Genomic DNA, 24,123 nt, shown 5'->3' with positions numbered 1-24,123 from the left:
ATTTGACAAAAGAAAGTCATTCAAATGTTTTACATGACTGTAATGGTAGGCCCTGAATCCACAAAGGCTTAGCAACCTGGGCATTATGAGATTGTTTAACATTTCTTTGGAATGGTCATGATAAAAAGTTCATATTGTATTCTTGCAGGAATTTGTATAAGAAATATAATTAGAAAATTATGGAATGAATGATAGTTATGCCATGATTTTGTATATTCCTCATATGTAGGTACACAAACGTTTGTTATTGCAATAGAAACTGTATCATATGAGTTTATTTTCCAATATCTTAGCTGGTGAGCCAACTGAACCATTAGACTTAGATTATGTATGGGTGCATTTAAATTGTAGTGTAAATATAAAGTTGAAGGTATCTAAACTGAGTTGTTTATATGAATTGTCTGTCGATAGTTACACAGCCAATGCAAATGATATTTACATTTAAAAAATCACATGGCAAGACTTCTGCAAAGTCCTTCTGTAGCAGGCAATGCTTAACTGTATCCATGTTAGGGCTTTGGTGTATTACAATACTTCATTATTGGGTCAAACTTCTTAAGGCATAATGGAAACTTCATAAACACTCCTTTGAAAATACAAATCAAACCAAAGTACGATCTGATGCATTGCATTAATCAATCCTCTACAACAAGAATTGCACGTTTCCACTCGGCTGTGGATAATAACACTTTGGCCTTTCCTCCACCAGGGGTCTCCCTCCACCTTCTGCAGGGTTAGTATGAGGCGGCTGCAGGGACGGGGGAGGAGCAGCCGGGCTCCATGTGCTTCAGGTGGCAGGAGTGGCAGAGGAGGTGTCCGTTCAGAGGGTAGCAGCGGTGACCCTCCTCGTCGTTCAGCTCCATCTTACAGTCCTGAAGGTACATAGGAAACAGAGCTGAGAAACATCCTCTGACAGCTTACAGAAGAACAGAGGGTAATTGGTCTCATTTCTGCTCTGTACTGACCTCATTTCCAACCACTGACAGTTTGGAAAGCAATAATTACCTCTCAAGTGTGCAGAGAACATTCAGGATAGGTTTGATTTACATTCACAAAAAATATTTAAACTCCTCATTATTAGCCAATCTCAAAATTGTACATATGGAAGACAGAGAAAAAAGGCACAACCCTTAAAGGTGTCTTTTATCTGCCTTATGGTACACAATTTCATAAAATAAATAGACAAACATCTGACGTTGCTTTTCTTTGAGCCACTTCAAAAGACATGGCCACTCAATACTTCAACACAAATAAAATAGGTAGCTGCTCTAAATCCACTGATTTTTATTTTTATGAAGTGAAAGACCAACATCTGCCTTTGGCAAAGAGAAATGTGCCACTTGAGTATAATGATGAGATAGAGATGATGAGATAGATACCTGCTCTCCTCAGCAGTATGTCGTTACAGGCCAGACTGTAATTAAGATCAGGGATCTGCTCATTTGGATTTCTCTTAATGAGCCATTCAGCGGGGCCTGGCTCACTGCCACTAAACTGTGAAACGGTAATGTAGTTTCATTCAACCCACCTCACAGTGATAGCATTCCACATGATAGTCTTTGTCCATGGATACAACTCGAATGGTTTCATCAGACCCCTGGAAAGAAATTCAGACAGACAAACGCACTTAAAGGCAGTCGCTAAAAGATATTCCACTGTCTTATTCTGTTTATTCTGACAAAAGCTTATCCAGATCTGTCGTCTCTATTTCATTGCATTTGTGGTTTAAGTGTTCGCCAATTATCCCAACAAGCATGCTCAGTTGCTACACAGTCGGGGAAGTTTCATCACATTTTCTGGATTAACCATCGAAAAACAAGCTACAGAAAAACAGGGCTTGTTATTCACACGGGCAAACAAATATAGACAGTGCAGGGAGGAGTCGATTATTTTTCAGTCATCTTTTTCTGGTTATAATATTAGCCTGAGAGGAAACTCCCCTGAACATCTGTTACAACAGCCCCCCACCACAATACACACACACACACTCTACCTCTCCTCTAAATACCAGCCTCACTGTTTCTCAAAGGGGAGGGCAGGGGACATTCCAGCGAAGTCAACTCTACTTTGGGACATTTCCCCGCTCCTTGTCAACACTTCACATCAAAGCCCAGAGATATTAGAGCTCACATTGTTCTGACCTGTAGTCGAGTGTCTATATTGAACTGTCTGCCACTCACACAGCCACGCTCTGTGTCTGGGTCACTGAGTCTACAATCTGCTGAACTCCTGGTGAAAGGTTCAAGGTCCTCAGGTAAAAGTGAACAGTTTTTAGATAGAGGTATAAAACAGATTGATCACACTATGCAGGAATGAATTAAATATTCCTTCTGCATTGAGACAGGTCTTACTCTCCCTTTACCTTTTACATACTTGACTTACAGTTTACACCTATGTTAATTACTATTTATTATTTCTCATTACACGTACTACATTCCTGTTTGCTTTCAATTCATTTGCAATACTGTCTACTGCAAATATACCTTATTTTTTTAATATATGTTAACAATGTTTATATTTTAGAACATTTTATTGCACTATTTTGTTTGTATGTCTATGACTCTCATTTTGCTTTTAATTGAAAGATAAGTTTTTGTAGTCAAACAGCCTTGTAGAAGGGGGTCTGAGATCTGAGACTTTCATTGCTAGTGACTGCTTCTCTGTTATTTGTGTGCATATGATAACAATAAAGAACTTGCTAGAGGCTCTGACAGCGCTTTATTCTAAAACTACAACACTGCCAGAGGCATGCTCCAACAAACCATATAATATACAGATATGGGTACACAATATGGAAAACTACTAGTATTGTCCTCATCATCCGAGCATTAACTTATCAATGCTTTAGATATCCATTTTCCAAATCCCAAAAAACGTAATCCCAGTGAGTGACAGAGTTTCAGTGTTTTCTTGGAACAAAACTATTCCTGTTCATCTAATTAAAAGGATCTCAACCTGTGACAGATTTTGGAAAGGTTCATCCGCAATAACTGTATATGAGAATTATGTCAAAATATGATAACACAGAAGATACATGTGAGAATGTTTGGTGTAAGCTTACCTCTGAGGGCAGGATGGGCTGGTTACACGCAGCACATTTAGGCGCCAGGACCCTGGGAGAGCACAGAGAAACATATTTTCATAAACCTGTTTGAACTTCCATCAAAAACATGTTTCTCTCTACCTACACACAATTCATATTTGAGGTGTCTCTAAAGCTGTTGACCCTCCCTCCTTTCCCCCGTTCACTCAGTACATTCAAGGTCCTGACTCAGCTCAGGAAATACCAGGTTTGCAGATGTGCTGGCTTTCCCTCACACACGTGATTCCCCAAATCCAGAGAGAAGTAGAAAAACAAAAAGCAAAAATGAATCCATATTTTCCACACAGATGGCTGGCACCTGGATGTCTGAGGGAATAACAAAGGGCCTCTCAGTGTGGATGGGCATGACTGTGGCTGAAAGTCACACACAATAAGGTTTGCCTGATTTAATCAGTGTGGTGAACATGTGAGCGCTGCCAGTGCGTGGCCATGTTCCCGGCTGTGCTGAACATGTTGTCCCAGCAGGGAGAAGACTGCAACTGTTGGGGTTAGAGTGCTACAGGTGCTTCTGCTGTTCACTTCCGTCTCTACAAGTGGCTAACACGCACTTAGATTCATACCTCAGATGTTAGAAGCTCTGTTTTTGTCCTTACAGAGCATGTTGTGTTTGGATAAGAGAAGCTATGGCTGCACGCCACTCTGCACACCTCTAACTGGACAGTTCCCCCCCCCCCCCTCCCTGAATACACTTCTCATGTGTCAGACACGTGGCAGAGAGATTTAACTGACCCTTGTCGGCCAGATCCTGAAGGGGCCGGGGACTGAGCTGTAGTTCAACTTAGAGCAAGAAACCCAAACATTCTTTTCATGCTGAACTAATTCAACACAGATCAATCCTAATCAAAGGCTTGTGTTTCTTCAAAATACTGTCTAATAAGTAAGTGACACTGACCTGTGGTAGTCTTTCAGACAGTAGATTTTATTCTCAGTGTCCACAGTGAAGGGCACTCCGTCCAGGCTCTCGTTGCAGATGACGCAGCGGAAACAACCGGGGTGGTACGACTTCCCCAGGGCCTGCAGGATCTATTAAGAGAGGAATTAGGGAAATATAATGGTCAACCCTCGAATTCCTTCTGCCTCACTATCTGTATCCAATCAAATTCAAGTAGTTATTGTGTAAAAAAAAAAAAGAATCTTTGCATTTGCAATAACTGCATTTTTAATGATCCCTGTGGGTATTATAGCCAAGAATAGAACACTACAGAATACTAAGGATCATATATAACAATGATTACACCTAATAAATACATCTAAAAGAAAAATCTATGAATTTTTTTCAGTTTTAGATTTCTGCTGTGATATGCTTATGTTAAAAGAACAGATGAAGCAGCAACATTAAAACATCTTCATCACATCTTCTGGATAGAGATCATATGGGCACCCATGTAGACAAATTCCTTAATAAGCTGTGACACTTCCTGTCTTGATCACATGATTGTCGTGTGTGTGTGTGTTCTGTTTTTACTAGTGCTGTCAAAATTATCGCGTTAACGGCGGTAATTAATTTTTTGAATTAATTGCGTTAAAATATTTAACGCATTTAACGCATGTGCAGAATGGCCCGCCCCATACGTGCCACCAGTGGCAGCGCCAGGGTATGGCTGGGGTAGGCTACACCAGAAATGGCTTAGCCCCACCATGAAAAATGATGTTAAAGTAAGCAAAATAAAGTCTGCCAACTCGCGCGGAGTAAATTGCACAGACAGCAGTTAGTAAGATTGATTTCAGGAGCCACGGTTTTGAAAACTTTTGTCACGTAGTGATCGTCTTCTCAATAGAACATCTTTGATAACGGCGTGGTGTTGTTGCAGGAAGTCCCGACGGAGAATACTTTTGCTGTAGTACAGGGGTGCACATAACTGGTACGCAGGTTATGTGCGTAATCTCTCTGAAATGCGTACCGTCACTTGTGTCACAAAGCGCATTTGCGTACCGACGTACTTGTGAAGCTTTTCCAGAAGGCGGTTAGATCACCGGACGACAGAGTCGGTCTCCGTGTGCACAGACAGGGCTGCTGTTAACGTCAGCTGATCACAACGTTCACACTCTGTGGTCACAAAGTACTCCACTAGCCGCCCCCCCTCCTCTGTCGACTTTCCTAAAGTACTTCCCCGTTGATAGAAATCAACACTGTAATTAATTAAGACCCCACGGTTTGATGATTGATAGGTGTGTGGGTTGTCTTTCATTTTGACACGCAGAAAAATGTTATAATAAACATAGATACTGTATGTTAAATGGATATATCCGCCTTCTTTCATTTATCTTTCCATTCCCACAACAATATACATAAATAAATGGCATATTTTGGACATAGTTCGAATGGTGATTAATCATGATTAATTAATTTTTAAGCTGTGATTAATCTGATTAAAAATTGTAATCGTTTGACAGCCCTAGTTTTTACCCATGAGCCTGTGTGAGTGTGTATATGTGAGACAGAATGGGATGCATGTGCAGAGCAATGCTTCCGCCTGAGTCTTTATCCAGATGTGCCCACAGAAAGCTCCTCTAAGATGAGGTAACTCAACATTTCTGCTGACGTCACCTGGCCTGGACCCCCACACACATACACACAACCGGAGAGAAGTAACAGACACTCACCATGTCCATGATCAGATGTCCACATGCGTTGCACTTGTCTGCAGACTGCTGGAACCCAGAGTACTTCAACAGGCAGAGAGAAGACGACAGTGAGGTCATTGGAATTTGGTTATTTCATGGATGACTAAAATCTCTCCGACTCTTTTTAAGACCAAACTGCTTCAAAATGTCTCCCAGGAAAAATCCAAAGTAGCCATATGTAGTGTACTAAAACATTTGCTTAAAACTGATTTAAATAACACATTTCCTTCTAACAGAACAAAACAATTATAACTGCCAGTACAGTTTGCTGTCTGCAAATGTGAATATGGTGTAATTCCTCAGATTGGCATTTAACTGATCATTCAGCTTTGTTCTGTGTTAATATGTGTGAGCGGTGTCGGTGAGGAGAGGCCACACGGACTGGCCTGGCAGTAGAGCAGATGTAATTAACAGCACATAGAGGGAAAAGAGCCAGAGCACATTTTATTTAGTATACATTTTGATTTTAATTGAGCAACTGAGAGCTTTTGGTGGAAAGGCAATTAGATGGGGTTTCATACAGAGGGCTCGTGAGATAAACACACACAGAGCTTCTGATGGAGGGAATACAAGGGTGAGTTGGGATACAAATATGGGGTTTCAATGTTGTGTAAAAAAGATGTTCTATATTTATGCATAATGAATGTTTTTCCATTTTTGTAAAGAACCTGCAGTGATTTGTGTGAACGGCCAGTCCGCCCTCTACCCTATAAACCATAGCAAAGCAGCTTCTCCAGTTACTGACCTTCTACTAGTTTGACCCAAGAGAGGAAACTGATAGGAATCGGCTGCATTAGATGTGAAAAAACTGGGCCACAAGGTCAATCCCTGTCCCCGATATTCTGTATTTACGTTGAAGGCTGACAGGTTGATATTAGGTTGCATTTAAGTGTGTGAGCAACACCTGATTAAAGCAAAAATAGCATCTTGTTCATCGTAAAACTGAAGAGATTTGTAAAACTTGAGACGATAGAGATGTGGCATACAGCTCAAAAGGTATTGTGTGTAATCTCAAGCTAAAGCAACAAAGGTCACAACACCACATTCCTCAGATGTGGTTAATGAAAGATTTAGTGTGTGTCCACCGCTCACCAGAAAGTCCTCTTCACAGAAAACCCTTCCTCCGACATAGTAGAACGCCTTCCCTCTCAGCCTTCGACCTGCAGAAACACACAGGAAAGACCATTGGCATAATTTCACTCAAGGAATACAGCAGGGCCCGCACCTTGGACTCTTGAGAATGATTTGTATTATTGAATTACAACAAGTAGATTAAAGGAGATGAGAAAAGGTATGTCGACTCAATGATATCATTCTGAAATGTCTTCCTAGTAAATCAAAGCCATGAGACCGGTCTCAGAAAATAGTTACGGCACTAATGCATAAAGACCGTGGTGATTAATTACACCCATTGGAAGGTAATGGACCCTCTTGCAATATTCATTATATCCTGCTGAATCCCGGGTAGATAAATCAAACAAATGGATCTCAGGTGAGCTGGTGCAGGGTATATGCAGGAATCCTGAAGTTAAATGTAATACCGTAAGACTTTTTTTAAGACCCTTTCCATACATTTTAAGACCTCATCGCCACTTGGAGTTTTAACCGGTTACATTGGCGACACACTTCACCTCACATTGACTATTTACAGGATTGATTGTCCTTCCTCCTTGTCTTCCAACCATTTGGACGCAAACTTGCATTTCCCCATAAGGATGTTGTTTAACAACTGGCGTAAACGGAGCTTCGCGCTATCAAGCAGTGAGCGTGCAACGTCCTGTTCAGATGACGTCAAATCCAACGGGATGCCATAAATAAACTACACAGAATCACACTACACACCCAAGCAATGATTACATTCAAAATGTAATACCTTGGAAAATGCCGTTTAATACTTTGTAATAGCCTTAATTTTCGCTAAATTGATTTATCAACCCTGTGGTGTCTTAATATAATATTGCTGGGACACAGAGTGTGTTGAGGTAGGACAAGGAACACATCTGGATCACATGGGGGATAAAGCTGATTAAATCCAATTAGTAGACAGGTGCGAGAGATTAAACACTCTGCTCTATTACATTTCCAGGCCAAGACCTACAGCGACCTGCTATTCTTCTTCTTTGTTCCTTTTTGGGGTCTCTCCACACGCTGCGTGTGCTTCCTGTCTGTCTGTGCGCTTTAATAGTTCTATGGTCTGGAGCTGGCTTCTCATAACAGCACACACACACACATACACACACACACATTACACATCACACGTGACATCACACATGCACACAGAGTAAAACCACTTCACATAGCTATTCTTGCCCAGGTCCCACAGGAAGAGAAAACATTCCTGGCGGGGGGGGGGGTGAATGTGGGGACTGCAGGGGTTAACCTTGGTGAACAGGAGCCTTCTTTATCTCCCATGCTCCTTCTCATGTTTACCTGATCGCTTGGATCAAGATAGTCTCACAGTCATTTAGCAACGAGGAATTTCACAGTTTCATTCTTAAGACATGCAGGAAATGCAGAAATAGCTATAACCGCGGTACAGGGCTCTCTTCAGAAGTCAACACGTAGTCAGTATTGCATTTTATTTTGGTTAATCCCTTCTTTGGAAATAGTAAGGCTGGGTGACATGACAGGAATTACTATTAGATGATGTCTATCGTTTTGCTACACCCTTCACACCTTTGTTTTCTAGCTAACCTGGGAGTAGGCCATCATAGGCAATCATGAAAATGGCAGATGATTATATTCAAATCCATGCTATGAAGCACTTTGATGCTGTATTAGCTAAAAGCAGTCCTTCATGTTCCACAGGATTTCACCCTCAGGATTTCCCCCCTGGTACACCTACCTACAATGTGAAGAAACATCATATTTTAGACTAGTAAACAGAGCTCAGCTGAAGAGGCTGACCCTACTCTTCTCTGGTAAATATGCCAAAAAGAAATCTGTAGATTTTGATGAAATCAGCTGGAATTAGATGTAGGGACGAAAACAAGAAGTCTTAAGTGAAACCTCATGATTCATCTTTTTATATCAACGGCGCATGACATTCTCCGAACCAGTTATTCACAATGACATGCTGTTACTTTAACAGTATAATAATGAACCACGGTCTGGCCATGGCTAACACAGTAACCAACTTAAGAAAAGGCGAGTCATCTCGATCAGGCCTAGGTGTGGAGCTGGCCTCGGGTAATTACTGACAGTCCTGGAACGAGGGAAGGATGAAGAGGATGAAAGTGAGATATGAGCCATCCCTCCTCTTCACATTCCTCTCTTTTTCCCCCAGTGAGTCAGAGGGAAGGCTCTGAGCTTTGCGGAAAGATAAGAGCTTAATTAAAGTCAAGAGTGACTATTTCAAAAGCACCGGAAAGGACTGTGACTTGCGCTTCCATCAAAATGTAAAATACCTGAGGGACAGAACTAAACACAAGGCAATTTTCTAATTAAAACATTCTATGAATTCCTTTATGTAATCCCATTCAGGAAATTAGAACATCACAACGACCCTGCCATGGCTTCGTAATCAGGACCCTGTTTCTTCCTGTGAGTAGATTAATGGAGTGAGACATCTCAGTAAAAGAGCATCTCCTTTAAAACAGCTTCACATTTTTAGACATTTTGCTCTTGAGATCCAGTCTCAACTCTTAACATATCTATGTGTATACTAAGTTTACCTCAATAAGAAATAAACCAAAAGTAATTTTGGTGGTCTTAATGACTGTGACTAGCACCTGGGATGTTTGGTCAAGGTCCTGACAAGCTACCCACCAGATGTTAACCAGAGGTGTCAGGACCAATCAGATCCTTGTTTGTATTCTCCAAAGCCTGCCTGCTGGCTGGAGTATGGTGCTGATATGAATAAAAGTAAAAGCTGCACCACTGTTCCTTACAAACTCTAGTTATAGCTCACATTGCTACCACGTTGGGGTTAAAGAAAGACCCTTAATGTGGTCATAAGGAAGGTATATGTAGGTCATTTCCACCTGCATTTCATTTTACACAAAAATATACTGGAATAAATTAGAGAGACTCAAATAAGAAGGGGCCATTGCCTTCCTTTTCCTTCTATATCCGCAGATAGTTGGCTAATGTGTAAACAAGTTTCCCTGATTACAAACTTGTGCTTAATCTCCAACTGTAATTGGATTGTACCGTCAACTGTTTGTATACAGTCAATGATTAGCCTGGAGTGAAGCCCCCCCCGCGCTCTCCTAGCCATCAGGAATGTTCTCCTGTCTCTCTGTCACCTTGGGGGACCTGGTCGAGTGAGGGCATGGGAGTTAGTTTATGGTCATAAAGACTTGTTATGCAACTCAACAAGTGTGACCGATGTCTTGACGTACAGACTGGAGGAAGATGAGAAGGGACGCTTCATTCCATACGCTGTTCCGTTAGTGTGGGCACCGCATGAATACATGTGTGTGGTGAGCTCCCACTGAATGCTCTCCCTGTCCCGCATCGTGCTCCCATCTCACTTCGCCCAGCTGACATAACAGCACCCAGTGTCCTCCTGGAGCCAGACCTACTGAGGGCCCCTATGCCTGCATTCCGACCCCCAGCTGAGATGCTTTTCCCCGGGGCCGCTCACAGCATGTACAACCCCTATGCCCTCACATGGATCAAGCTATGAGAGGTATGTGGTATGTTAAACCCCCCCACCCCCAGACATTTCAGACATCAGCTTCAACCTGAGCCACAATGTGTCTCCTCTTTGCTCTCACACACATATGTATAAACACACAGGATAGAGGGTAAAAGAAAACATAGCGATGTTAATCATACATTTGGGGGCGCAACCAGCAAGGTCAAAGGTGCTGCAGAATAATGACACTGAGTAGAGGTCATCACAGACATACTCTGCATACCTACAATCTGATCATTTGAACAGAGATTGTAATTGGTTGGAGCAGAAAGGTAGGTCATGCTACAGCGAGGGCTGGGGTTCACGGTGGACCGGGTTATGCTACAGGTCACACACACACAATGGTGATGACACTCAACTGATAACTGTGTCTATCTAATTGGTCAGTTAAACAGAAGTGCAGTTTGTTTGACTTAATGCTTTCTGTAAACTGCATCGTTCCTTTGCCAATTAAAACCAAGAGAGAACAGATATTGTTTTTGTTGTTGCCAACGTATTTCCTAAACAAATAAGCCCTGTAGCTAACGAGTACAAGGTGCTATGTATTGACTGAATTGCTCCGTCTGTCTTTGTGTGGTCTGGAGGAATGACTGGCACACCCAGAAACCAAACACCGGCAGTACAGGACAGTAATCCCTAAATGATTGTGTGTTTTTGCTCGGGGGCAGTGAATGACTAAGGAGGAAGGTACCACTTTCAATTCACAGGGTCTTTGGCAGCCTATTAGTCAGTGGGTGACATGAGCTTTCCATGTGAATTGACCGAAGAGAGGAGGTGAAAGTGCTCGAATGGCAGCGTAGGATTAAGTGAAGTTTTGCTGTGTGTGTGTGTGTGTGTGTGTGTGTGTGTGTGTGTGTGTGTGTGTGTGTGTGTGTGTGTGTGTGTGTGTGTGTGTACACTTACTACAGGCGCTGCAGGTGAAGCAGCTGTCATGGTAGAGGCTGCCCATAGCTTGGCAGGCCTGGCTGGCTCCATACACCGTCTTGTTGCACTTAACACACACTCCTGGAACCAAACACAGCGCATGATAGAGTCAGGAAAAGTCACAGGGAAATAGACATCTATGTCATGTTTAAATTGATACACACACATACTGATATAGAAACAACACATCAATCCACAGTGAATCAAATACTTATTCAGAATGTTATATCGTTTATAGTCTTAGTTCATTCTATCAATACAGAATGAGTTTTAAAGGCTATGATCCAGATGAATGCAGACAAAAGCAATTGAGGCACAGAAAAAAAATCCTTTCACAAAAGTCAGGAAGCAGGGTAGTGGCTGCTTCACTGAAAGGGGACATATAACAAGATTTGCTTATTTGACTTGGCTCAGCGACTGAGAAGTGTGTAATTATTTAAAGACTGATAAAAATCACAATGTTCACACACAGTCAATATGGCGTCATATAAAAATACTGGTGTCTTCTCAATATTCATCCATCCACTCATGAGTGGATGGATGAGGATGAGAAGTATGTGCAGAGAACAATGTTTAAAAAACACAAGACATTGATAACAGCCCAAAATACAGAAACACATTTCTCTCCTGTGTGTTGTTGGGTGAAGAATACCAGAGCAAATCACATGAGAGCATGCCAGGCACATTACATCATCTCTGCTTTGACTTTGGACAGCTCATGAAAAGGCTTCCATGTGATCAACGTTTTTTTTAATTATCTGCAGCTGCTTATGCAACATAACACTACTTCTCTGAGAACTGACATTGTGACGTTATCTTTCTTCGCACCACTTCCTCGCCAATTCCATCTTTCCCTCTGAGCAAGCACTGTATGACATATATGAAAACCGACTTGTGGACTGAGACAAGTCCCAACTCCTATCACTGCTGAGTGTAATGGGTAGTCAACTGGCTGCTAAATCAATCGGATGAGGATATGAACTACCAATATAAAGTAATAGAAGGGGCGATGGCATCAGAGGGAGATAAAATCAAGATCACAAGCTTCTCTTTTAGTGTGAAGATGTTTGTGCATCAGGCTATTTGTGTGTGAGTGTGTGTTTTTATAGAAAAACTCCCTGGAGACTGAGAAGTAGAGCGCAGCAGAGGACCGTGGCCCTGCCCAGGTCCTGCTCGAAACACTGACAAAGAAACTTCTGTTCCCACTGTATCCAACACACATCACGCGGCTGCCTCCTCCAAAAACACACTGTTACATTTATTACCTTCAAAATGTTTCTTCTTATAGACTTTCAGTAATGCAATATACAACCGGGTTATATATAATTCAACTAAAGCCTCTCCTAATGCCACAACGGAGGACACATCATCGGGGGGGCCCCAATGGCTGGAAAGAAGATTTAGAGATAATAGAGGGATATTATTAGAAAGCAGAAGAATGTTACTCTTATGTAAGCTATTTTTGTTTACATAAAAACACAATAAAGTAGTCATGCCCTCAAATTACTGACATGAAAAAGTGAAGGTTCTTATAAATCAAATTCTGCTTTTCTTCTGTCAATGTTTACTTCAAAAAGTTCACGACAGCAGGAATAAGATTCCCAGGAAAATGTGCCGTGATTTTTCCGGACTTTTCCGTGATTACACACTGGGTCAAGGGCATTTTCTTCCTCTTGTTTTTTTTTATTGGCTCACATTTCTTTTTGCCAAATGTGAACAAAAAGCATTAAAAGTCCATTCTCTTTTTTCTTTCCGTGTTTGGGAACAGAAATGTCTAGTTTTCATAGTAACCTCTTTGCCATTTGGGCCGCTACAATTCTGCTTTTGGCTTCAGTCCCATATTCCATCACAGTGCAAATATTCAGTGGACTGACTGCTTGCTTTAAGTTGGGGGAGGGGCAGCAAAACAAGCAGCCAAACCTTCACCCCTCCTATCCCCCTTCACCTTTACCATTTGTCAAAACTCCAAGTAGACGCTTTTGCTGGACAATATGCCACATATAACAGCTATCCAGAGTTTTCAATTCAACCGTTAGCCAGAGTTTACTACTGTCCACTATAGCAGTGGATCCAGAGCTTTTTTGTTTGATCATATAAGATAAGCACATCTCCTTTAACAAACTTTTAATTTTGAGATAGTTAACAATTTTGATCAAATAAACATGCACACTACGACATTTGTCTTAACTTATTTTTAAGGTGTATTATAATTATTCTCCTTTTCTCTTCTACTATACAGATAGTGAAAAGTCGTCTTGTCATGTTGTAGGCTATAGCCTTGCAATTGTTATCTTTAAAAACTAATATCTCAAATGTAATGTTCCCTTTGTGATGCCAATTGTTCCCTTGGGTTTCAAAAATGTTATCAAATATCGATATTTTTTGTAGGTAATGTATTGAAATAAGAAATTCCAGTATTGACACTTGGCCTAAGAAACTCCCTATTTTGTAATACTACCTTAAAAAGGACGTAGCAAAGAGAGAAATGTTCTTAATAAAGAGCTGACTAAATTCCATCTAGAACACATCCACCATAAGTCACCAATGGCATCGTTTTCTTTTACACAGGCACAGACACCACACCCAGAAGTGACAAAGAATTACTTTTAAATTCAGTCAAATACAGCAGGCCATTTATTCACAGACAAACAAACACACTTATGTGCTTGAAAATATATCACACATAAAAGTCAGCCTCAAAAGCCTGCCAGAGCACAAGCCAAGAATCCCTCGGAAGGCGAAGCTTTTCCACTCAGCAGCCAGATGGGATAAATGAATCCACCATCTTAACACAACACTAAACGCTCAAATTAATGTGCGTGTGTATGTGTGTGAGAGAGAGGAGGAAGTCAAAGAAAGAGTGGAGGTAGAATAATGGGATGTCCCACCACTACTCCCCTCATGGATGAACTTGTCTATAAATCTCACATCCTCTCAGGCTCTTGTGGCAAAGGACAAAGAAGCATCCACGAACTTGTCCTTAAATCTCTCCGTTTGTCTACACATCCATTCAACTGCACCGCAGGCTCCACTCAACTGGTCTGAGACGCCCCTCCCCATTGTATCTTAAGACCCTCATTTCTAAGATTCCATGCTCTCTTCCTTCAGACATTCCTCAGCGTTCCCCTGGTGCAGCCGTTTGGCACTGGACTCATTTTCCCAGAACCTCCAGCTGCAATTTTGCCAATTAGCACACGGTGTACAGCCGGGAACTCTGACGGATCCCCGCACACCTGATTGGTTAAACATCGCTATGGCACTGGCAGTCATAAAGCACATTATATTCAATCCTGTCAGGCTCATAGATAGCTTAGCATTAACCTAACCGTATCAAACCGAGTGGGATCAGCAAAAATAACAATGTACTTTACATAATTCTATACTGACTATGATTCTTATTTGATGCAACTTAACTTTTGTCGAGAAAACTAGCCTACACACGTTTTTTTCTGGCATTAAAGCATGACTCAGAGGATGAGCCATGGTCTATTGAAAACTCTGAGCAGGAAGCGTGTGTGGGCTTACACTGTATTACTTTAAAAGCTACACCTCTGCTGATTGCGCTCTGTGCTCTCCCACACATCCGTACTATTCTCTTGGCTGTGCTATTTGTGAGCCTTGACAGTGACAGTGACATATGCCAGAACATGAACTTGAGCACACCAGGGGTCTGAGTGAGTAAGGCTGTGAAAAACAATTGTGATATTCTAGCAGGACATTACTTTCAACAGAAAGGCAAGGGTGGGCAATGTTTGTGTATTTAAATGGGTTCTCTGTGGCTTGGTCCAGATCATCACCTATAGCGGGAAATCCCCTTTTTTATGACTGGCCTTGGCTACAAACACCTGGTAGCCATATGAGCAGCAAACACCTGTCAAGCAACATACAATATATTTTGCCTATTTACTATATCTACAATAGCCTTTGTCAGCTGACTTCACAGCAATGTTGCATTCATTTCCTGATGTCTCTCCTACAGTCCAGATAGAGCAGCTAAAGTGCCACAGGCAGGGTTTAGGGATATGAGGAATTGAAACTAAAGTATTCTGCTGATGTTAAAAATTCCTCAACGTCCCTTCCTACCCCTGTTTCTCAGCCAGTGTCCTTGACTATAGATTATATTCATAGTTGCAAGACTTAACGAGTAAGAAATGACTGTCAAGATAAATATGTGTTGAATTAATTAAACAAAAAAAAAAAGGTTTATTTTTCCTCATGTGTGCAAGAAATAACCGTCACAAGTGTTGTTATGGATTATTACTAGTATCCCTGTGCACACGTGTTCATAACTTGCACAAGCATGCACACAAAAAGAGTCACGAAAGATGTGCAGGTCTGTGGTAATGAAATAATTTGCCAACATGGGACAGAACATTAAACAATCAGACTTGTTGCAGTGCAGGACTGACATCACGCTCTGACTAATGACCCTCGTCATGAATGTTGCTTCAATAGAAAACCATCAAATCTCTGGGTACTGGCCTTGGCCCCACCTTCTACTGCCAAAGGGTTTGATTCAGTGCCAAGAGGGCAGACAATGAATCATTTAAAAAAGACATGAAACAAATTGGAAAATTATTCTGTCTGCATTCCACAGAAGAAAACAAGAGAGAGGCCTCTCAGTGTCTGCCCAATAAATCAGCTATTTTATCAACAAAGACTATCAATAATCCCACTAAACACAGACTGAAAACAACTCCTGATTCAGCCACAGACACACACTAACACAGAGGATAAATGTGTGTAGCTGTGTGTAGTGGAAACAAAGAAGAAGTATTACAAAGGGTGACAGTGTGCGCATGTTTAAACATGAAATACAAAAACAAGTGGATTTATGTTCTGTAATGAGGGTGGGTTCAATGCATTTTACAGCAATGGCATAACTGACAGAAGCCACTTGTTGTATCTGGATACTAGTAGATGCTTAACTGTCTTACCAAAGTAGTCATCCTTTGGTTGGGCATCCATCTCTTTTTCCAGCCGATTGGTGAGGGCTTCTAATTTGATTTCAGCTGCAGAAGGCCCCTGTTCAGGGGGCTGTGTGAGATGGGACTGGCAGGGTGGTTGGACAGGCTTGGTGAGACAGGGGACTTCAGCACCGACGGCATGTCCACAGACAGGTTTTTGGCTCTGACCTTGACCCTGGCTACAGCTTTTGGACACATTGCCAGGGATCAAGGCAGCAGATGCCACCTGTGATTTGGGTAAAGATGTTTCAAAAGGTGCAGGTATGAGCGAGGAAGCTGACAAAGCACCATTATAGCCGGTCGAGGGTCTTGAAGTTGGAGAAGATGGTGCGTAATGGGCAGCAGAATGTGTGGAGGGCTTCTGCAAGTCAGCTCCTGCAGTGAAGGCACTCAGAGCCAGGCCTGGGATGAGGTCAGGTTTGGCTAAGGCAGAGGGCTCAACAACCCATCCCCTGGCAGGACCAGCAGATGAGGGGGGGCTCAGGTGTCCAGACGGGGTGACAGCCTGTTTCTGCTGAGGTGGAAGACTGTTGGCGGTGGGAGGTGCAGAATGGGGCTGCTGCTGAGATGTGCTGTTGCCCCCAATCCCAGACAGGGTGAGCTGGCTCTCTGCGGACGGGGCCCAGGCAGCCGACTGGTTGGCCGGGTGACGAGCTTGTGTGGGCGCGCTGTGAGACGCGTTTCCTGGGATAGGGGGAGTAGGGATGTTCTGCTGGTATGAATGTGGCTCTAAGCGCTCCTTATTGTCGTAATTGTTTCCGTAGCCATACGTCCTGCCGACTGGAGGTTCAGACTGAATGGCTGCGAGGTGTTTCTGGCCGTCAAACTGTGCGTACGGAGTCCCAGCCGTGGAGCCCGGCACGGGGCCAGAGAGGATCGGGGGCTTCGCCGCCGCTTCACACGGCTGTCTGTAACTGTTGATGGGCGGTCTGTCTTTGGTGTAATATGTGCTGTTGTGGCCCCCATTCATTCTAATTGCCTGGTTGTTTTTTGCCATCTCCTCTTGCTGTTTCTGCATGTGTATTTTACTCATTTTAGTGGCAAAAACTTTTCGTGTCTCCTCAAAGTCTGGGTTATTTCCTGCGTCCCTTCTCATGCGAAATAAACCATCTCTGGATGCTTCATACATGTTCAAGTCCTCGATAAACTTACTCGCCTCGAGTCCAAAATCCTCGTATTTATCCATTTTTGAAGATACGTTGTGTCCCAGTCAATGAAGTGAAGTAACACGTACACGTAGTTGTGTTTAGAGGCGAACGCAAAGTTAAGTCACAAGTGAAAAGAGTGATATTTCCAGGAGCTTACAGTCCAGCCACTCGTTGTTCTGACATGAGACGAGGGTCCGGACCCAGCGGGAAACTTGTCTCAAACTTTAACGTCCTTTTTTGTAAACGTCCGGCGTCAATAACTCAAAGTTAAAACCCAGCGTACTCCTCGGTGAAACTTGTCCTTCCGTCCAGCTCTGCCGCGAACAAGCTGCCGTCTGTCTGCTTATAAATGTGAGCAGATCCCAGATCCGATAGCCTGGACGACCCCTGCCCCCTCCCCTCCTCCCGCTTCACAGTCCCAGCAGGGAGCCTTCATTCACAACTTTACCCTCCGCACCTCTGTCAAAAAGTGTTTTAAAGTAGTTCAAATATCTAATATGTCGTTAAAGTCGACGATAAAAGTAGTAGCCTATTGTTAACGACCAGACCGTGGGATCACCGTTGAAGCACGGAGCCGTACGTGGCCACCGGTCTGAAAACAGAGAATCGTTTGTTTTTAAAGGGGCAGAGCTCAAACTGAGCCACAAGGAGTTGAAGTCCAGCTCTGGTTTAATTAATCATACAATGAGTAACGTTAGCTAAAATATAACTACATGTCTTAACAGCATAATCCCCTCCAATACATCCGTTTTATTAATAGAAATATCAAGAGTTGTTGAGTCATTCTTCTTTTTGAGTCAGCAAAACACTTTCTTTCTTGCGTAGAATCTTATTCAGCTTACATTTATGAGGTATCCGACTAAACATACACATTTGGTATTTTTGAAGTGTTTCCATTTCATGAAAAACTGAAATATGTACTTTTTTACTTCATATGTTTAACAGCTACATTTTCTACTTTATTGAGATTTTAGCCTACAACACTAACATAAGATTCCACCTAACAATTACTTTAAGTTGGACCAAATAAGATCTGATTGGTCTATTTTTGCCATATAGTATAGGGATCTTCTTGATACTTCCCCAACCATGGTTTATGGGTTTTGTTTACTTTTAGAGGAAAAATAAAGTGGGGAATAGGGAATGGAATTATTTTAGGATACATCCAGGAAGGCCTGTGGCACTCTTCATACTTTTTGGACATTTCCAGCATCTCATAAACAATCTATGTAGTGGAGTAAACCCATAAAGCTACTGTGACTATCACTGGGTGTGTTTTTCTTGTGGTTGAGGGGGGCTATTTACAGAGCTTGTGCCCCTGTTTTGGTTGAGTGACGTCACACATTCCAGCTCATGAAATACATCTCTCCATTTGAAACAGCGGTGTTGTAAAATAGGATGAACTCATAATGTGTATGGAGAAAAGTTTGACAGCAAATATAGGATACAAACATATGACACGTTTAACTGTGTCCTGAATGAAGACTGAGTGTGCATATAATTGTCCCACAGCCCAAGTTGATGTGAAAAAAATATGGAGCCAGTATTTTTAAGGGGGCCTCTAGGCTGCTGCTGGCTGTGTCATTAAAACAGAAGGTTTATAAGCCACGCCATCTGTATGTCTCTGAAACAGTCACCATAATGCAGCATTCCTTCAAGCTAGGCTTAACCTGCTTCACAGCTTTATCACACAAATTCACTAAAAACATCTTAGTTCATTATTGTGTTAAACCCCGCAAACGAGATCTTGTTCAAATGCATAGTATTTTTATTTATTTTGTATTGTTTACATAGATTGGTATACATATTGGAATTAATGGAGCAGAAGCAAAAAAGTTGTGGTAAAATGGCATTTACTTAAACACTAAAACACATCCTGTCACGATCTGTCTGTGTTGTGTTTTGTCTTTTTCTGTCTTTGGTTTCCTGTTTTATTTTGAAGAAGTGTTCACCTCCTGTTTTGCCTGTTGGTTTCTGTCTGTTTTCCCTCCCTGATTACCCGATTGTGTTCACCTGGTGCCCCTGTGTTTTCTCCTCCCTCCTCACCTGTCTCTTGTTTGTTTGATTAGTCATGTGTGCATTTAGGTTCTGTGTTTTCTGTTAGTCTTTGTTAGTTCCTTGTTGTTGTTTGACTGTGTTCACTGGGAAGAGTTCTGTTTGTTTCTTTATAGCCTTGAAATAAAGGTGCTTTTTCTGAGAAATCTGCGTTAGGGTCCTGCCTGCTTCGCTCATCCTTGACACATCCACCTCATTTCTAATGTGTATGGCTTCAAGATATGTTTGAGCAAGTATCATAAAGTAGATTTGGTAACATTTATATTAAGGTACACAAATTCACCATCAACTAGTTGTTAATTAACATGCATATTAGCAGTATATTGGCGCTTTAATAGGCATTATAACACACGTATTAATGCATTATTCTACATGACCATATTCTACAAGTAATAGACCATTAGTTGAGAGTTTTTCATCAATAACCCTCTAATTAGTGCTTATTTATTGCAAGTAAGGAAGTTGTTGCACATGAGTTGTGGTCTTAATATGCACTGCTCAATATGGGCCTAATAAGGCAGTAGTACCACAAGAATAGTAATTCTCCCATAATAACACTTAACAAATATGATATATTCTTATGTAACAAGACATGAAACTATAAGTGTTAATTAAAAGTGGGGTATGTAATTTATTTCAGAAACACTTTTTCTTATATTCCATGGAATGCTCTTAACATCCCGATAGCAATGAATAATAGGAAATGCTTTGACAATAAATCAGGCCCGGTTCCAGAACAAAATGACTCAGGGTGCATCTGAGACTAGAGGGTGCAGTGGTAAAGTGCTATTTTTACAAGTGGGGAGTGGACCTAACACTCTCTAGAGGGTCCTCACCTCCTCTAGGGGGGTCCGGGGGCATGCTCCCCCAGGAAGATTTTTTTTTTTAAATATTGAAATTAAAAGCATCAATCTGGTGCACTTTGAGAGCAAAATGAAGAGATATGAAGCTTAGCGCAAGTTCAAGAAGGAAGACCATACCCCTGGTGTTACACGTCACTGCAAGCTCCTCTCCCATTAAGTAATCAGGGGCGGTACTCCCCAGCTAGCAATCATTGCACCTGCTAAACCCTTTAAATCTGCTCTTCCCTCTCTGTCAGTTGTCATTTCAGGTGTCAACGCACAACCCGCCTCCACCCCTTCGCCTCCTGTCTCCTAATTCAGGGCCAAGCTAATCCTTCTTCCTCCAGACCAGACCAAACCACTTATCACCACCACCAGTGTCTAGACCCCGGGGGGTTCATCGGAGCGGTTTTCCCCTCCCGAATGATTATCCTACAAACCGGGGCCTAATCTCCAAACATCAGTTGATTCATTGTTGTAATCTGTCAATCATAATTTTCTATACCACGTGTCCGGTAATAAACATGTATTTCATACATCACGTCTCTCCTGTTTGAACTATGGATACATCTCAACACCCATATGAAACAGAACTGTAAGCAGATTTACTATTTCTTTATGGATATTTTACAAATCACTCCCCTTTCAAGACTGAAATGTCTACATGCAGAAGATGGCATCTTTTTTACAGGAATATTCCAGCCAATCTCTGTTTTGAAACCATGAGCTGCAAAATGAGCGCCTTACCCCACTGTACAGGCGAGTTGGGTACTTTTTTAAATATACCTGGGCAGGCTCTGTTTTGCCGGCTGTTCCGCCTCCGTGGGCGAGGCGGGCAAAGCCGGTGAGTCGGGCGTTAGTGTCCACGAGAGTGGCCGCAGGTAACGTAATGTACCCATGATCTGAACTGTTATTACGTGTTACTGCTGGCAATAAGGGCTGGTTGTTTTAACCATTTTCTGATCTCCATCATTGACTGCTGTGTAAGCACTTTGCAAATGACGAACGCGCAGGGGCACAGGTCACGCGCACCTGACATAATAACGTTACAGTAACGTTATTACTTACCGTTTAAATTGACCAAATAAATGCAGCAGACAATGTTATTTAACCACAATTCCAATTTATTTTATTTCCACTATATTCTTCTTATTATTATTATTATTACTACTACTACTATTATTATATATGTAATATTTTTCACTTTTAATTAATATTTTTTTTCTCACTTTTAATTTTTCAAATGAGGGTGCATAACGACTCAACTGAGGGTGCAATGCACCCTTATGCACTCCCGTAGAACCGGGCCTGCAATAAATACATACAAAAAATTAATCTGTGGAAGAGGAGGTAAGGAAGTCCGAAGGAAGAGGCAGATTTTTTTTTTTCCCGGTTGTGTACTTTCAAATTCTAGCGCACTCGAGCTGGTTATTTGATTGACCTGAACAGGTTCCCTATTCTAAAGTTGCCTCCTCTTCACACTTTGTAAATACATTATAGCACACAACTACTGAAATTAACCTCAACAGTACATGAACAAAGTAGGCACACGTTGAAATATCGGTTGTATTAATGAACCACTAAAGAGAGGTTCAGACACACATACCAAAACATGTCAAGTTTCTCCAAGACTGAGAACACATGCAGCCTGTACTTTTTTCTAAAAACTGATTTTTAACAGAGTTTATGTATGTGTGATCATACTGTGTGACCTGCTTGTATGTACTTACACAATAGGTGTACTGTTCTCTCTCTGTGTTGTACTGTCTCAGTGTGAGCATAGATTAAACAGCCAGCCAAACTATTTTGAGAGCCAGGGAATGAGCAGCCATGCTCCTTTATTGACTTATTTGCAGTCCACTGACATTCAAACGGAGTGAAACTATAACAAAAACAAGTTACAAGGCACTTAATGATCTCATACATGCAAGTGTAACATACACAGATTAACACATAGGACCGCTAAGTGTAAACAAGGTAAATATATGCTTGCTGTGCAATAAGGATGTATACAGGCTAGTATGGCTAACGCTAGCGTGTATGCTAACGCGAATGCTAACGCATTTTCTCATTGAGTTTAAACATCTCCAAATGTCATCAGATAAACACAACACATGTTACTAATCCTTACAGTGTAAGTGTAAAGCTTACACTTACAGTCATTGCTTTCTGACGGACTTGACCCTTTTACTCTTCAGGTTGCATAGGGAAAATTAGTAGTAGTTTACAGCTATACTATTCAGTTCACTTTCTCCTACTTCCTGTACCCGGTTTCCTGTCTAACATTCAGTACAAATGTTACAAAAATATAAATGTGCAAATATTAAACATACAGGTCAATATCACCTTGCTATTGGAATCTGAACTGTCAATACCCCAAAACATATTCTTACATATAAATACCTACTTTTTTGTTATTTAGACACAATTAACACTTAGGCCTATAGTTTCATGTCTTTTTACATAAGAATAGATCATATTTGTTAAGTGTTATTATGGGATAATTGCTATTCTTGTGGTACTATTGCCTTATTAGGCCCATATTGAGCAGAGCATATTAAGACCAAAACTCATGTACAACAACTTCCTTACTTGCAATAAATAAGCACTAATTAGAGGGTTATTGAGGAAAAACTCTCAACTAATGGCCTATTACTTGTAGAATATGGTAATGTAGAATAAGGCATTAATAAGTGTTTTATAATGACTAATAAAGAGCCAATATACTGCTAATATGCATGTTAATTAAAAACGAATTGATGGTGAATTTGTGTACCTTAATATAAAGTGTTACCGTAGATTTTTATGGACTGATTATCTGATTAACACATACATGAGAAATATTAATTGCCACCACTTATGTCTTATAACTGAATCTACAGAAAGCAGCAGAGTGTATGCAATCATAAAGTAATGCAAACTGTAGATCTCTCGGGGGGAAAAAGGCCACGTCACATGTGCAGACTGCAGAGCGTAAGATATGGCCTAATTCACATATAGGAAAAAGACAAAATGACTAAACTCTGTTACTATGGCAAAGTACACTATGAGTAATTTTGGAAAGTGTGGTGCCTTCACATATGTGCCAAGTTCAGCTTTATCCCATTAACAATAAAAGGACCAGTGCAAATCTGCTTATTCAATGAACTCACACACAAAGAATCTGGAATGACCAAATTACCCGTCTTGAGGTCAAGGCAAGGCAAGTTTATTTATATAGCACCTTTCAACACAAGGCAATTCAAGGTGCTTTACAAAAATGATCAGGTCAGGCTCTTTGTCTCCCTGTGATAATACACAGCCTGGTAAGGGACTCAGCTGGTGCAATGGAGGTTGACTGCACCGCTGTGTGCACTCCACCCTCTTTCACCCACCAGCAGTTTCCCAAGAGAAAGGGAAGTGGTATTCTTAAACTCATCAGAGACAATTAATGCTGTACAATAAATGTGTAAGAAAACTGTTGTCTGAGGAGAAAGTGACTCACTGACACATTCTGTTTCTGTTAAATAATCCTTGTTGTCATGGAAACTGCAGAGCTGACGAAAAGTGTTAAACAACCTCGCTGGCTGTTATTGAAGTGACAACATTAATTATTACAGAAAATTCATCAGCTTAGAGCTAATTTTACCAAAAATAAATTGTACTGTAATATCCTACTTATCTATTTATTCAGAATCTGGGAAGTGTTTCCTGGGATTATTGAATTGTATCACTCCAATGTCGCTCTGACACAGCAAATTCAGCTTGTTGGTCAAACCAGTTCAGGTTCAGACCTGTTTATCTGCCGCTGTTACTAAAATAATTGTAGAAAAGGAAG

At 41.4% G+C, this 24,123-nt stretch overlaps 1 protein-coding gene across 1 annotated transcript; it reads right to left on the bottom strand.

Annotated features, from left to right (window-relative positions):
- Positions 1 to 6: 6 nt before the first annotated feature.
- On the bottom strand, positions 7 to 18,003 carry limd1a (LIM domains containing 1a). Its single transcript, XM_034227800.1, has 8 exons — positions 16,232 to 18,003; positions 11,274 to 11,375; positions 6,821 to 6,888; positions 5,708 to 5,770; positions 3,996 to 4,126; positions 3,062 to 3,113; positions 1,529 to 1,597; positions 7 to 872 (listed from the first exon to the last, which is right to left on the bottom strand). The coding sequence occupies exons 1-8, from the start codon at positions 17,445 to 17,447 to the stop codon at positions 735 to 737; spliced, it is 1,839 nt and encodes a 612-aa protein (XP_034083691.1). The 5' UTR covers positions 17,448 to 18,003; the 3' UTR covers positions 7 to 734.
- Positions 18,004 to 24,123: the final 6,120 nt, after the last annotated feature.

This window comes from Gymnodraco acuticeps, unplaced genomic scaffold (genome assembly GCF_902827175.1).
Source record: "Gymnodraco acuticeps unplaced genomic scaffold, fGymAcu1.1, whole genome shotgun sequence".
Classification (NCBI taxonomy): domain Eukaryota; kingdom Metazoa; phylum Chordata; class Actinopteri; order Perciformes; family Bathydraconidae; genus Gymnodraco; species Gymnodraco acuticeps.
The sequence above is the reverse complement of the archived record's forward strand: the minus strand, read 5'-3'. Positions and strand labels throughout refer to the sequence as shown.

What these genes read in the sequence shown, in the direction of transcription:
- limd1a (XM_034227800.1), bottom strand. Translation starts at nt 17,447, where the DNA reads ATGGATAAATACGAGGATTTTGGACTCGAGGCGAGTAAGTTTATCGAG. An exon ending in ACCAAAGGATGACTACTTTG is followed by an intron (nt 11,376 to 16,231) that starts GTAAGACAGTTA and finishes GTTTGGTTCCAG; the next exon opens with GAGTGTGTGTTAAGTGCAAC. An exon ending in TCTGTGAAGAGGACTTTCTG is followed by an intron (nt 5,771 to 6,820) that starts GTGAGCGGTGGA and finishes TGCCTGTTGAAG; the next exon opens with TACTCTGGGTTCCAGCAGTC.